Below are 13,543 nucleotides of genomic sequence, written 5' to 3'. Positions count from 1 at the left end.
TATCCCCGAATTAATGGTGGGGGGGGAGGTTAGAAACCCCCAAAATTTAATTGAGGGGGGGGTCAGAAAACCCCAAAATTTAATTGGGGAGGGGTCAGAAAACCCCAAAATTTAATTGAGGGGGGGGTCAGAAAACCCCAAAATTTAATTGGGGGAGGTCAGAAAACCCCAAAATTTAATTGGGGGGGGTCAGAAAACCCCAAAATTTAATGGGGGGGGGTCGGAAAACCCCAAAATTTAATTGAGGGGGGGTCAGAAAACCCCAAAATTTAATTGGGAGGGGTCGGAAACCCCCAAAATTTAATTGGGGGGGTCGGAAAAACCCAACATTTAATTAGGGGGGGGGTCGGAAAAACCCAAAATTTAATTGGGGGGGTCGGAAAAACCCAAAATTTAATTGAGGGGGGTCAGAAAACCCCAAAATTTAATTGGGGGGGGTCGGAAAACCCCAAAATTTAATTGGGGGGGTCGGAAAACCCCAAAATTTAAATGGGGGGGTGTCAAAACCCCCCAAAATTTAATTGGGGGGGGTCGGGGTGGGGGCGGGGCGGCTCCGCTGGCTCGGGGGTGGGGGAGGGGCCCCCCCAGCCCCTCCCCCCCCCCCTCCCCCCCCCCCGGTATTTTTAGGTCGGCTCCGGTTTCCCGGGGGGGATCCGGTGTCAATTTTGGGGGGGGGGTGGGGGTCCCTGGGGAGGGGGCACGGGAGGGACGAGGGTGGGGGGCACCCCAAAAACGCCCCTCCCCCCAAAATATCCGTGGAGGGGGGGGAAACTGAGGCACGGAGCGACCCCAAAAATGAATTCCCCCCGCCCCCCTCAAAATCCCGCCGGGGAAACTGAGGCACGGGAAATTAACCCTTTCCCCCCCCCCCAAAATAAATCCAGTGGATCCCCCCCCCACCCTTTTTTTTGGGAGGAGGGGGAGACACCCCGAATTTTGGGGTGGGGGAGGGGGTTAAAAAGGGGGTGCAGCCGTGGGGGGGGAGGGGAAATCTGATTTTATTGGGGGGGGGTTGACAAAAATGGGGGATCGGGGGGGGGGGGGGAGTGGATCCCACTGGGATCCCTGCGGGGGATCCAGTCCCTCCCCCAGGTGGGTTTGGGGGGTTCCAGATCCCCCCCCCAAAGGTATCCGGTCCTGATTTGGCATTTTTGGGGGTCCAGATCCCACTGGGATCCCTGGGGGGATCCAGTTCCTCCTCCAGGTGTTTTTTGGGGGGGGTCCAGATCCCACCTGGGGGGTCCAGATCCCACGTGGGGGTTCCAGATCCCACCTGGGGGGCTCCAGATCCCCTCCCCCAAAGGGATCCAGTCCCGCTCCGGCATTTTTGGGGATCCAGTCCCTGCTCCAGGTGTTTCGGGGGGGCTCTGGGGGGGTCCAGATCCCACCTGGGGGTCCAGATCCCACCTGGGGGTTCCAGATCCCACCTGGGGGGCTCCAGATCCCCCCCCAAAGGGATCCGGTCCTGCTCTGGCATTTTTGGGGGTCCAGATCCCACTGGGATCCCTGGGGGGGATCCAGTTCCTCCTCCAGCTGTTTTTGGGGGGCTCTGGGAGGGTCCAGATCCCACCTGGGGGGTTCCAGATCCCACCTGGGGGTTCCAGATCCCACCTGGGGGGTTCCAGATCCCACCTGGGGGGTTCCAGATCCCACCTGGGGGGGTTCCAGATCCCACCTGGGGGGTTCCAGATCCCACCTGGGGGTTCCAGATCCCACCTGGGGGGTTCCAGATCCCACCTGGGGGGTCCAGATCCCACCTGGGGGGTTCCAGATCCCCTCCCCAAAGGGATCCAGTCCCTGCTTCAGCATTTTTGGGGGTCCAGATCCCACTGGGATCCCTGGGGGGGATCCAGTTCCTCCTCCAGGTGTTTTTGGGGGCTCCAGATCCCACCTGGGGGTTCCAGATCCCACCTGGGGGGTCCAGATCCCCCCCCCAAAGGGATCCGGTCCTGCTCCGGCATTTTTGGGGATCCAGTCCCTGCTCCAGGTGTTTCTGGGGGGCTCTGGGGGGTTCCAGATCCCACCTGGTGGATCCGGATCCCCTCAGACCCCCAGGGCAGATCCCGGGGTGGATCCCGGGGCAGATCCCAGGTGGAACCCAGGGCAGATCCCGGTCAGATCCCGGTGGATCCCGGGGCAGATCCCGGTGGATCCCGGGGCAGATCCCAGGTAGAACCCAGGGCAGATCCCGGTCAGATCCCGGTGGATCCCGGGGCAGATCCCACGTGGGTCCCAGGGCAGATCCCGGGGTGGCTCCCGGGTGGATCCCGGCGTGTCCCGGAGTGGATCCCGGTGGATCCCGGGGGTCTCAGCTGTGCTGGGGGATCTCCTGGATCCGCTGCTGCGCCTCCCCGGCCTGGAGCTGCTCCCAGGTCAGCAGCGACAGCCCCAGCTGCTCCTCCTGCCGGGGGGATCCGGTCGGGATCCGCGGGGATCCGGGTGGGATCCGGGGGAATTTGGGGGGATCCGGAGGGTCTAGGGGGATCTGGGGGGGATCCGAGGGAATTTGGGGGGGTCTGGGGCACCCTGGAGGGTCTGGGGGGATCTGGGAGGGATCCGGGGGGCGTTCGAGGGTGATCCTGGGGGAATCTCGGGGGATCTGGGGGAATCTCGGGGGATCTGGGGGAATCTCGGGGGATCTGGGGCACCCTGGAGGGTCTGGGGGGGATCTGGGAGGGATCCAGGGGGTGTTCGAGGGTGATCCTGGGGGATCCACAGGGATCCAGGGGAATTTGGGGGGGTTGGGGGGGATCCAGGGGGTGCTTGAGGGGGGATCTGGGGGAATCTCAGGGGATCTGGGGGAATCTCGGGGGATCTGGGGGAATCTCGGGGGATCTGGGGGAATCTCGGGGGATCTGGGGCACCCTGGAGGGTCTGGGGGGGATCTGGGAGGGATCCAGGGGGTGTTCGAGGGTGATCCTGGGGGATCCACAGGGATCCAGGGGAATTTGGGGGGGTTGGGGGGGATCCAGGGGGTGCTCGAGGGGGGATCTGGGGGAATCTCGGGAGATCTGGGGGAATCTCGGGGGATCTGGGGCACCCTGGAGGGTCTGGGGGGGATCTGGGAGGGATCCAGGGGGTGTTTGAGGGTGATCCTGGGGGAATCTCAGGGGATCTGGGGGAATCTCGGGGGATCTGGGTTACCCTGGAGGGTCTGGGGGGGGTTGGGGGGTTTCTGGGGGCTCAGGGGGTTGTGTCTGTGATGGGATCCCATAGGATCGGGTTGGATCTGGTTGGATTGGGTTGGGATCAACCCGGGATCCTTTAGGATCCAGTGGATCCCTACCTGGCGGAAGGGCTGGGGGGATTGGGGGGTTGTGTCTGTGATGGGATCCCATAGGATCGGTCAGGATCGGTCAGGATCAGGTTGGATTGGTCAGGATCGGGTTGGATCGGGCCGGGATCCATTGGGATCCGCTGGGATCCAGTGGATCCCTACCTGGCGGAAGGGCTGGGCCATCTGGCGCAGGAAGCGCTTGGCCGCCTGCACGGCCTCGTCCACGGTCAGGTTCAGGTGCGCCTCGGGCAGCCGCTCCTGCAGCCAGCGCGGCAGCTTGGAGCGCTTGTCCAGACGGGCAAAACGCTGCCAAAACGGGGCAAAAACAGACAGAAATGGGAAAAATGGAGAAAAAACGGGGAAAAACGGTGAAAAAACGGGGAAAAACGGTGAAAAAATGGGGAAAAACGGGGGGAAAATGGGAAATGGCTCCTGCAGCCAGCGCGGCAGCTTGGAGCGCTTGTCCAGACGGGCAAAACGCTGCCAAAATGGGGTAAAAACAGACAGAAATGGGAAAAATGGAGAAAAAACGGGGAAAAACGGTGAAAAAACGGGGAAAAACGGTGAAAAAATGGGGGAAAACGGTGGGAAAATGGGGAAAAACGGGGGGAAAATGGGAAATGGCTCCTGCAGCCAGCGCGGCAGCTTGGAGCGCTTGTCCAGACGGGCAAAATGCTGCGGAAACGGGGCAAAAACAGCCAGAAATGGGAAAAATGGAGAAAAAACGGGGAAAAACGGTGAAAAAATGGGGAAAAACGGTGAAAAAATGGGGAAAAACGGTGAAAAAATGGGGGAAAACGGTGAAAAAATGGGGAAAAAATGGGGGGAAAATGGGAATGGGAAATGGATCCTGCAGCCAGCGCGGCAGCTTGGAGCGCTTGTCCAGACGGGCAAAACGCTGCGGAAATGGGGCAAAAACAGACAGAAATGGGAAAAATGGAGAAAAAACAGGGAAAAACGGTGAAAAAATGGGGTAAAACGGGGGGAAAATGGGAAAAAAAGGTGAAAAAATGGGGAAAATGGGGAAAAATGGGGGGAAAATGGGAATGGGAAATGGCTCCTGCAGCCAGCGCGGCAGCTTGGAGCGCTTGTCCAGACGGGCAAAACGCTGCGGAAATGGGGTAAAACCAGCCAGAAATGGGAAAAAGGGAGAAAAAACGGGGAAAAACGGTGAAAAAATGGGGGAAAACGGTGAAAAAATGGGGAAAAACGGGGAAAAAATGGGAATGGGAAATGGCTCCTGCAGCCAGCGCGGCAGCTTGGAGCGCTTGTCCAGACGGGCAAAACGCTGCGGAAACGGGGCAAAAACAGACAGAAATGGGAAAAATGGAGAAAAAACGGGGAAAAACGGTGAAAAAATGGGGTAAAACGGTGAAAAAATGGTGAAAAACGGTGAAAAAATGGGAAAAAACGGTGGAAAAATGGGAAAAAACGGTGAAAAAATGGGGGGAAAATGGGAATGGGAAATGGATCCTGCAGCCAGCGCGGCAGCTTGGAGCGCTTGTCCAGACGGGCAAAACGCTGCCAAAACGGGGCAAAAACAGACAGAAATGGGAAAAATGGTGAAAAAACGGGGAAAAACGGTGAAAAAATGGGGAAAAACGGGGGGAAAATGGGGAAAAAATGGGGGGAAAATGGGAATGGGAAATGGCTCCTGCAGCCAGCGCGGCAGCTTGGAGCGCTTGTCCGGACGGGCAAAACGCTGCCAAAATGGGGTAAAAACAGACAGAAATGGGAAAAATGGAGAAAAAACGGGGAAAAACGGTGAAAAAACGGGGAAAAACGGTGAAAAAATGGGGAAAAACGGTGAAAAAATGGGGAAAAACGGTGAAAAAATGGGGGGAAAATGGGAATGGGAAATGGCTCCTGCAGCCAGCGCGGCAGCTTGGAGCGCTTGTCCAGACGGGCAAAACGCTGCCAAAATGGGGCAAAAACAGACAGAAATGGGAAAAATGGTGAAAAAACGGGGAAAAACGGTGAAAAAACGGGGAAAAATGGTGAAAAAATGGGGAAAAAATGGGGGGAAAATGGGAATGGGAAATGGATCCTGCAGCCAGCGCGGCAGCTTGGAGCGCTTGTCCAGACGGGCAAAACGCTGCCAAAACGGGGCAAAAACAGACAGAAATGGGAAAAATGGAGAAAAAAATGGAGAAAACGGTGAAAAAATAAGGAAAAACAGTGAAAAAATGGGGAAAAACGGGGAAAAAATGGGGAAAAACGGTGAAAAAATGGGAAAAAACGGTGAAAAAATGGGGAAAATGGGGAAAAATGGGGGAAAATGGGTGGAAATGAGAATAAATGGGGGAAAATGGGAAAAAACAGGGAAAATGGGGAAAAATGGGGCAGAAATGGGGTAAAATGGGAAAAATGTGGGGAAAATTGGGGGGAGATGGGGGAAATGGGGAACAATATGGGGAAATGGGAGGAAAATTGGACAGAACAGGAAAAAAGGGAAAAAATGGGGAAAAAATGGAGGGAAATGGGGAAAAATGGAGGGAAATGGGGAAAAGGAGGGGAAAATGGGGGGAAATAGGAAAATATGGGAAGAAATGGGAAAAAATGGGGGAAAAGAGTGGGAAAAATGGGAAAAAATGGGGAAAAACTGCACTGCCCCAAACTGACCACAAAACCCCCGAATCGACCCAAAGTGACCCAAAATCCCCCAAACTGACCCAAAACCTCCCAAAGTGACCCAAAATCCCCCAAATTCACCCCAAACCGACCTTGTCAGCGAACACCATGAGGCCGTAGTCGGTTTTTCCCCGCAGGGCTCTCCCCACGCACTGCGCCGCCCCAGAGTGACCCAAAACCCCCCAAAGTGACCCAAAACCCCCCAAAGTGACCCAAAACCCCCCAAAGTGACCCAAAGTGACCCAAAATGCCCCAAATTCACCCCAAACCGACCTTGTCAGTGAACACCATGGGGCCGTAGTCGGTTTTTCCCCGCAGGGCTCTCCCCACGCACTGCGCCGCCCCAGAGTGACCCAAAACCCCCCAGAGTAACCCAAAACCCCCCAAACTGACCCAAAACCCCCCAAAGTGACCCAAAACCCCCCAAAGTGACCCAAAGTGACCCCAAATCCCCCAAAATGACCCAAAACCCCCCAAAGTGACCCAAAACTCCCCAAAGTGACCCAAAACCCCCCAAATTCACCCCAAACCGACCTTGTCAGCGAACACCATGAGGCCGTAGTCGGTTTTTCCCCGCAGGGCTCTCCCCACGCACTGCGCCGCGTGCCGCATGGCGTCGAAGGTCAGGAATTCGCCCTCGCGCACCTGGAGCTGCTCCCGCAGGAATTCCAGGCGGGCCTGGGGGGGACAGGGATGGGACACCCCCAAAAATATCCCAAAAACCCACCCAGGTATCCCAAAAACCCACCCAGGTATCCCAAAAACCCACCCAGGTACCCCAAAAACCCACCCAGGTATCCCAAAAACCCACCCAGGTATCCCAAAAACCCACCCAGGTATCCCAAAAACCCACCCAGGTATCCAAAAATCCCCTTCAGGTACCCCAAAAACCCATCCAGGTACCCCAGAAACCCACCCAGGTACCCCAAAAACCCACCCAGGTATCCCAAAAACCCCCTCAGGTGTTCTCCCACACCTGGAGCTGCTCCCGCAGGAATTCCAGGCGGGCCTGGGGGGGACAGGGCTGGGACACCCCCAAAAATATCCCAAAAACCCACCCAGGTATCCCAAAAACCTCCCCAGGTGTCCCAAAAACCCATCCAGGTGTCCCAAAAACACCCCCAGGTACCCTAAAAACCCACCCAGGTATCCCAAAAACCCACCCAGGTACCCCAAAAACCCACCCAGGTGTCCCAAAAACCCACCCAGGTATCCCAAAAACCCATCCAGGTATCCCAAAAACCCATCCAGGTATCCCAAAAACCCCCCCAGGTATCCCAAAAACCCACCCAGGTATCCCAAAAACCCACCCAGGTATCCCAAAAACCCACCCAGGTACCCCAAAAACCCATCCAGGTACCCTAAAAACCCACCCAGGTATCCCAAAAACCCACCCAGGTATCCCAAAAACCCACCCAGGTACCCCAAAAACCTCCCCAGGTACCCCAAAAACCCCCTCAGGTGTTCTCCCACACCTGGAGCTGCTCCCGCAGGAATTCCAGGCGGGCCTGGGGGGGACAGGGATGGGACACCCCCAAAAATATCCCAAAAACCCACCCAGGTATCCCAAAAACCTCCCCAGGTACCCCAAAAACCCCCTCAGGTGTCTCCCACACCTGGAGCTGCTCCCGAAGGAATTCCAGGCGGGCCTGGGGGGGACAGGGATGGGACACCCCCAAAAATATCCCAAAAACCCACCCAGGTACCCCAAAAACCTCCCCAGGTACCCCAAAAACCCACCCAGGTATCCCAAAAACCCCCCCAGGTATCCCAAAAACCTCCCCAGGTATCCCAAAAACCCACCCAGGTATCCAAAAATCCCCTTCAGGTACCCCAAAAACCCACCCAGGTACCCCAAAAACCCATCCAGGTACCCCAAAAACTCACCCAGGTACCCCAAAAACCTTCCCAGGTATCCTAAAAATCCCTCTCAGGTGTCCCAAAAACACCCCCAGGTACCCCAAAAACCCATCCAGGTATCCCAAAAACCCATCCAGGTACCCCAAAAACCTTCCCAGGTATCCAAAAATCCCCCTCAGATGTCCCAAAAACCCACCCAGGTACCCCAAAAACCCCCCCAGGTACCCCAAAAACCTCCCCAGGTATCCCAAAAACCCCCCCAGGTACCCCAAAAACACCCCCAGGTACCCCAAAAATCCCACCCAGGTATCCCAAAAACACCCCCAGGTGTCCCAAAAACCTACAAAGGTACCCCAAAAACCCATCCAGGTATCCCAAAAACACCCCCAGGTATCCCAAAAACCTTCCCAGGTATCCCCAGGGGGATTTTGGGGACCCCCGCTGGATTTTGAGGACCCCAGGTGGGATTTTGGGGACCCCCGGTGGATTTTGAGGGACTCCAGGTGGATTTTGGGGACCCCCGGTGGGATTTTTGGGGACCCCAGGTGGATTTTGGGGACCCCCGGTGGATTTTGGGGACCCCAGGTGGGATTTTGGGGACCCCCGGTGGGATTTTTGGGGACCCCCGGTGGATTTTGGGGACCCCCGGTGGATTTTGGGGACCCCAGGTGGATTTTGGGGACCCCCGGTGGGATTTTTGGGGACCCCAGGTGGATTTTGGGGACCCCCGGTGGATTTTGGGGACCCCAGGTGGGATTTTGGGGACCCCTGGTGGGATTTTGGGGACCCCTGGTGGATTTTGGGGACCCCAGGTGGATTTTTGGGGACCCCGGTGGGATTTTGGGGACCCCAGGTGGGATTTTGGGGACCCCCGGTGGGATTTTTGGGGACCCCCGGTGGATTTTGGGGACCCCCGGTGGATTTTTGGGGACCCCGGTGGGATTTTTGGGGACCCCTGGTGGGATTTTGGGGACCCCCAGGTGGATTTTGGGGACCCCGGTAGATTTTTGGGGACCCCCGGTGGGATTTTTGGGGACTCCACGTGGGATTTTGGGGACCCCCGGTGGATTTTGGGGACCAAGTGGATTTTTGGGGACCCCAGGTGGATTTTGGGGACCCCCGGTGGGATTTTTGGGGTCCTCAGGTGGATTTTGGGGTCCCCCGGTAGATTTTGGGGACCCCCAGTGGATTTTTGGTGACCCCGGTAGATTTTTGGGGACCCCCGGTGGGATTTTTGGGGACTCCAGGTGGGATTTTGGGGTCCCCCGGTAGATTTTTGGGGTCCCCCGGTAGATTTTTGGGGACCCCCAGGGGATTTTGGGGACCCCCGGTGGATTTTGGGGACCCCTCACCTTGAGGACGCGGCTCTGGGTGTAAACGTAGGGGACCCCGAACATGATCACGGCCCGGCCGTAGTGATGGACTGGGGGGGAAATTTGGGGGGTCGGGGACCCCAAAAGTGACCAAAAAACCCCCAAATCCTGGCAAATAGCCCAAAAATACGAAAATTCCCTTCAAAACCACCAAAAAAACCCAAAATTCCTGTCCAATAGCAAAAAAAACCCCAAATTCCTGTCAAATATCCAAAAAAAACCCCAAAATTCCCATCAAATATCCCCAAAAATACCAAAATTCCCGTAAAATATCCAAAAAACCCCAAAATTCCCGTCAAATAGCCCCAAAAATACCAAAATTCCCGTCAAATATCCAAAAAACCCACAAAATTCCCATCAAATATCCCCAAAAATACCAAAATTCCCGTCAAATATCCAAAAAACCCCAAAATTCCTGTCAAATAGCCCCAAAAATACCAAAATTCCCGTCAAATATCCAAAAAACCCCAAAATTCCTGTCAAATAGCCCAAAAAATACCAAAATTCCTGTCAAATATCCAAAAAAACCCAAAATTCCTGTCAAGTAGCCCAAAAATACCAAAATTCCCTTCAAATATCCAAAAAAACCCCAAAATTCCCATCAAATATCCCCAAAACTACCAAAATTCCCATCAAATATCCTAAAAACCCCAAAATTCCCATCAAATATCCCCAAAAATACCAAAATTCCCGTCAAATAGCCCCAAAAATACCAAAATTCCCTTCAAATATCCAAAAAACCCCAAAATTCCCGTCAAATAGCCCCAAAAATACCAAAATTCCCGTCAAATATCCAAAAAAAGCCAAAATTCCCATCAAATATCCCCAAAAATACCAAAATTCCCGTCAAATATCCAAAAAAACCCAAAATTCCTGTCAAATAGCCCCAAAAATACCAAAATTCCCTTCAAATATATAAAAAAAACCAAAATTCCCATCAAATATCCCCAAAACTACCAAAATTCCCATCAAATATCCTAAAAACCCCAAAATTCCCGTCAAATAGCCCAAAAATACCAAAATTCCCTTCAAATATATAAAAAAACCCCCAAATTCCCATCAAATTCCCAAAAATTCCAAAATTCCCAAAATAAAGCCAAAATCCCCATCAAATCCCCCAAAAAACCTCAAAGTTCCCCTCAAATCCCCCCAAAATTCCCCTCAGATTTTCCCCAAATCCCCCAAAATTCCTGTAAAACATCAAAAAACCCCAAAATTCCCATCAAATATCCCAACATCCAAAAATTCCCATCAAAAACCCCCAAATTCCCATCAAATATCTCAAAATCCAAAAATTCCCATCAAAAACCCCCAAATTCCCATCAAATATCCCCAAACCCCCCGAAATTCCCTTTAAAACCACCAAAAAACCCCCAAATTCCCATCAAATATCCCAAAATCCCCATCAAATCCCCCCCAAAAATCCCCAAAATTCCCATCAAAACCACCAAAATCCCCGAAATTCCCCTCGACCCCCACCCTGAACCCCTCCAAAACCCCCTCAGATCGCCCCAAAATTCCCCAAATTGCCCAAAATTGCCCAAATTTCCCCAAATCTCACCGAAGTCGATGCCCTCGGAGACTTTCCCGCGCGCCACCGAGAGCAGCACGGCGCCGCGGCCGTTCTCACACGCCTGCGGGGCGCGGGGAGAGCCCGGGATGGGACCCCAAAATCCCCCCGGGAACCCCAAAATTCACCCCCAGGATCCCCCAAAAATCCCACCGGGATCCTCAAAAAATTCCCCCCCGGGAACCCCAAAATCCACCCCCAGGAACCCCCAAAAATCCCACCGGGATCCTCAAAAATCCCACCGGGATCCTCAAAAATCCCACCGGGATCCTCAAAAATCCCACCGGGATCCTCAAAAAATTCCCCCTGGGAATCCTCAAAAAATCCCCCCAGGAACCCCAAAATTCACCCCCGGGAATCCTCAAAAAATCCCCCCCAGGATCCCCAAAAATCCCCCCAGGAACCCCCAAAAATCCCACCGGGATCCTCAAAAAATCCCCCCCAGGATCCCCAAAAATCCCACCGGGATCCTCAAAAAATCCCCCCAGGAACCCCAAAATCCACCCCCGGGAACCCCCAAAATCCACCCCAGAATCCCCCAAAAATCCCCCCCCAGGACCCCCAAATCTCCATCCAGGAACCCCAAATCTCCCCAAAACCCCCCCGGGACCCCCAAATCTCCATCCAGGAACCCCAAATCTCCATCCAGGAGCCCCAAATCTCCCCAAAATCCCCCCGGGACCCCCAAACCCCATCCAGGACCCCCAAATCACCCCAAAATCCCCACAGGACCCCCAAATCTCCATCCAGGACCCCCAAAATCTCCATCCAGGACCCCCAAATCTCCCCAAAATCCCCCCTAGAACCCCCAAACCCCATCCAGGACCCCCCAAATCTCCCCAAATCCCCCCCGGGACCCCCAAATCCCCCCCAGCACCTCCTGGTACTTCTCCAGGGCCACGCTGGTCTCAGCCCCGTCCTGGGTCTCGATGAAGAGGAGTTTGTTCCTCTGGATGTTCTCCAGGATGCCCTGGGGGGATTTTTTGGGGTGATTTTGGGGATTTTTGGGGTCTTGGGCAGATTTTGGGGGGTCCTGGGCAGATTTTGGGGGTCCTGGGGCAGTTTTGAGGAAATTTTGGGGTGGTTCTTTGGGGTTCTGGGGGGGTTTTGGGGTGGATTTTTGGGGTCTCGATGAAGAGGAGTTTGTTCCTCTGGATGTTCTCCAGGATGCCCTGGGGGGATTTTTTGGGGGGATTTTGGGGATTTTTGGGTCCTGGGCAAATTTTGGGGGTCCTGGGGGGGTTTTGGGGTGGTTATTTGGGGTTCTGGGGGGATTTTGGGTGGATTTTTGGGGATTTTGGGGGGGATTTTGGGGCAGTTTTGGGATTTTTTTTAGGGAGACTTTAGGGGTATTTTGCATATTTTTGGGGCAATTTTGGGTTGTATTTTGGGTGTAATTTCGGAATATTTTTTGAGGGACTTTTGGGGGTATTTTGGGTTTTTTATTGAGGGATTTTGGGTTATTTTTGGGGTGATTTTGGGGTGGTTTTGGGGGTATTTTCAGGGTATTTTTGGGCTAAATTTTGGGGTGTTTGAGGGGGTATTGGGGCAGTTTTTGGGTATTTTTGGGATGATTTTTGGGGCAATTTTGGGGTATTTTTTGGAATGACTTTGGATATTTTTGGGGTGATTTTGAGGGTATTTTCAGGATATTTGGGGGTATTTTTTGAGTGATTTTGGGTAATTTGGGGGTATTTTAGGGGATATTTTGGTGGTATTTTTGGGGTGAATTTGGGGTAATTTTTGGCGTGATTTTGGGGCGATTTGGGGGTATTTTTGAAGGTATTTTGGGGGTATTTTTGGAGTGATTTTGGGTAATTTGGGGCTATTTTAGGGGGTATTTTTTGGGTGATTTTGGGGTATTTTTGGGGTGAATTTGGGGTATTTTTGGTGTGGTTTTGGGGTGATTTTTGGGTATTCTTGGGCTATTTTTTGAGTGATTTTGGGTAAATTTGGGGTATTTTAGGGGGTATTTTTTGGGTGAATTTGGGGTATTTTTGGGGTGGATTTGGGGTGATTTTTGGGTATTCTTGGGCTATTTTTTGAGTGATTTTGGGTAATTTGGGGCTATTTTAGGGGGTATTTTTGGGGTGAATTTGGGGTATTTTTGGGGTGGTTTTGGGGTGATTTTGGGGTATTTTTGGGCTATTTTTTGAGTGATTTTGGGTAAATTTGGGCTATTTTAGGGGCTATTTTTTGGGTGATTTTGGGGTATTTTTGGGGTGAATTTGAGGTATTTTTGGGGTGGTTTTGGGGTGATTTTGGGGTATTTTTGGGCTATTTTTTGAGTGATTTTGGGTAATTTGGGGCTATTTTAGGGGGTATTTTTGGGTGATTTTGGGGATTTTTAGGGTATTTTTGGGGTATTTTTGGGGTGGTTTTGGGGTGATTTTTGGGTATTCTTGGGCTATTTTTTGAGTGATTTTGGGTAAATTTGGGGTATTTTAGGGGGTATTTTTTGGGTGATTCTGGGGTATTTTTGGGGTGAATTTGAGGTATTTTTGGGGTGGTTTTGGGGTGATTTTTGGGGTGGTTTTGGGGTGGTTTTGGGGTGGTTTTGGGGTGATTTTTGGGGTGTTTTTGGGGTCCCACCTGCTCGTACCACGAGGCCACGGTGCTCTCCAGGTAAACGTAGCTGGTGAAAAACGCCACGAGGCCGTCGGGGACCACGGCCGAGAGCTCCAGGAGCAGCTGCCCGTAGTTCCGGGTCACCGCTGCATTTTGGGGGAAATTCGGGGGAATTTGGGACTGCTAAAATCCCAAAATTTCAAAAATCCCAAAAATCCCTCAAAAAATCCCTCAAAAATCCCTCAAAAAACCCAAAAAAACCCC

The 13,543-nt window shown here is 53.3% G+C and overlaps 1 protein-coding gene across 11 annotated transcripts in view; it reads right to left on the bottom strand.

Annotated features, from left to right (window-relative positions):
• Nucleotides 1-1,039: 1,039 nt before the first annotated feature.
• Nucleotides 1,040-13,543, bottom strand: part of ERCC2 (ERCC excision repair 2, TFIIH core complex helicase subunit) — a 37,841-nt gene continuing 25,337 nt past the window's right edge. Inside the window, exons 17-24 of one of the 11 annotated variants that reach the window (XR_014950847.1) lie at nucleotides 13,304-13,425; nucleotides 11,589-11,681; nucleotides 10,703-10,775; nucleotides 9,121-9,191; nucleotides 6,443-6,586; nucleotides 3,440-3,583; nucleotides 1,592-2,401; nucleotides 1,040-1,427 (exon numbers count right to left, since the gene is read on the bottom strand). Coding sequence is in view for 7 of the 11 variants with exons in the window: in XM_085564690.1 (XP_085420816.1) it covers nucleotides 2,309-2,401; nucleotides 3,440-3,583; nucleotides 6,443-6,586; nucleotides 9,121-9,191; nucleotides 10,703-10,775; nucleotides 11,589-11,681; nucleotides 13,304-13,425 (740 nt within the window). In the remaining 4 variants the exon portion in view is untranslated. Of the gene's footprint in view, nucleotides 2,402-3,439; nucleotides 3,584-5,139; nucleotides 5,192-5,299; nucleotides 5,373-6,442; nucleotides 6,587-6,851; nucleotides 6,933-7,380; nucleotides 7,417-7,524; nucleotides 7,558-9,120; nucleotides 9,192-10,702; nucleotides 10,776-11,588; nucleotides 11,682-13,303; nucleotides 13,426-13,543 lie in introns of those variants that run through there. The other 10 variants (XR_014950846.1, XR_014950848.1, XM_085564690.1 and 7 more) reach the window with 10 other exon arrangements.

This window comes from Lonchura striata, chromosome 34, assembly GCF_050655825.1.
Source record: "Lonchura striata isolate lonStrDom1 chromosome 34, ASM5065582v1, whole genome shotgun sequence".
In the NCBI taxonomy this organism is placed as follows: domain Eukaryota; kingdom Metazoa; phylum Chordata; class Aves; order Passeriformes; family Estrildidae; genus Lonchura; species Lonchura striata.
Note: the sequence above shows the minus strand (reverse complement) of the source record. Positions and strands in the feature narration are given on the sequence as shown.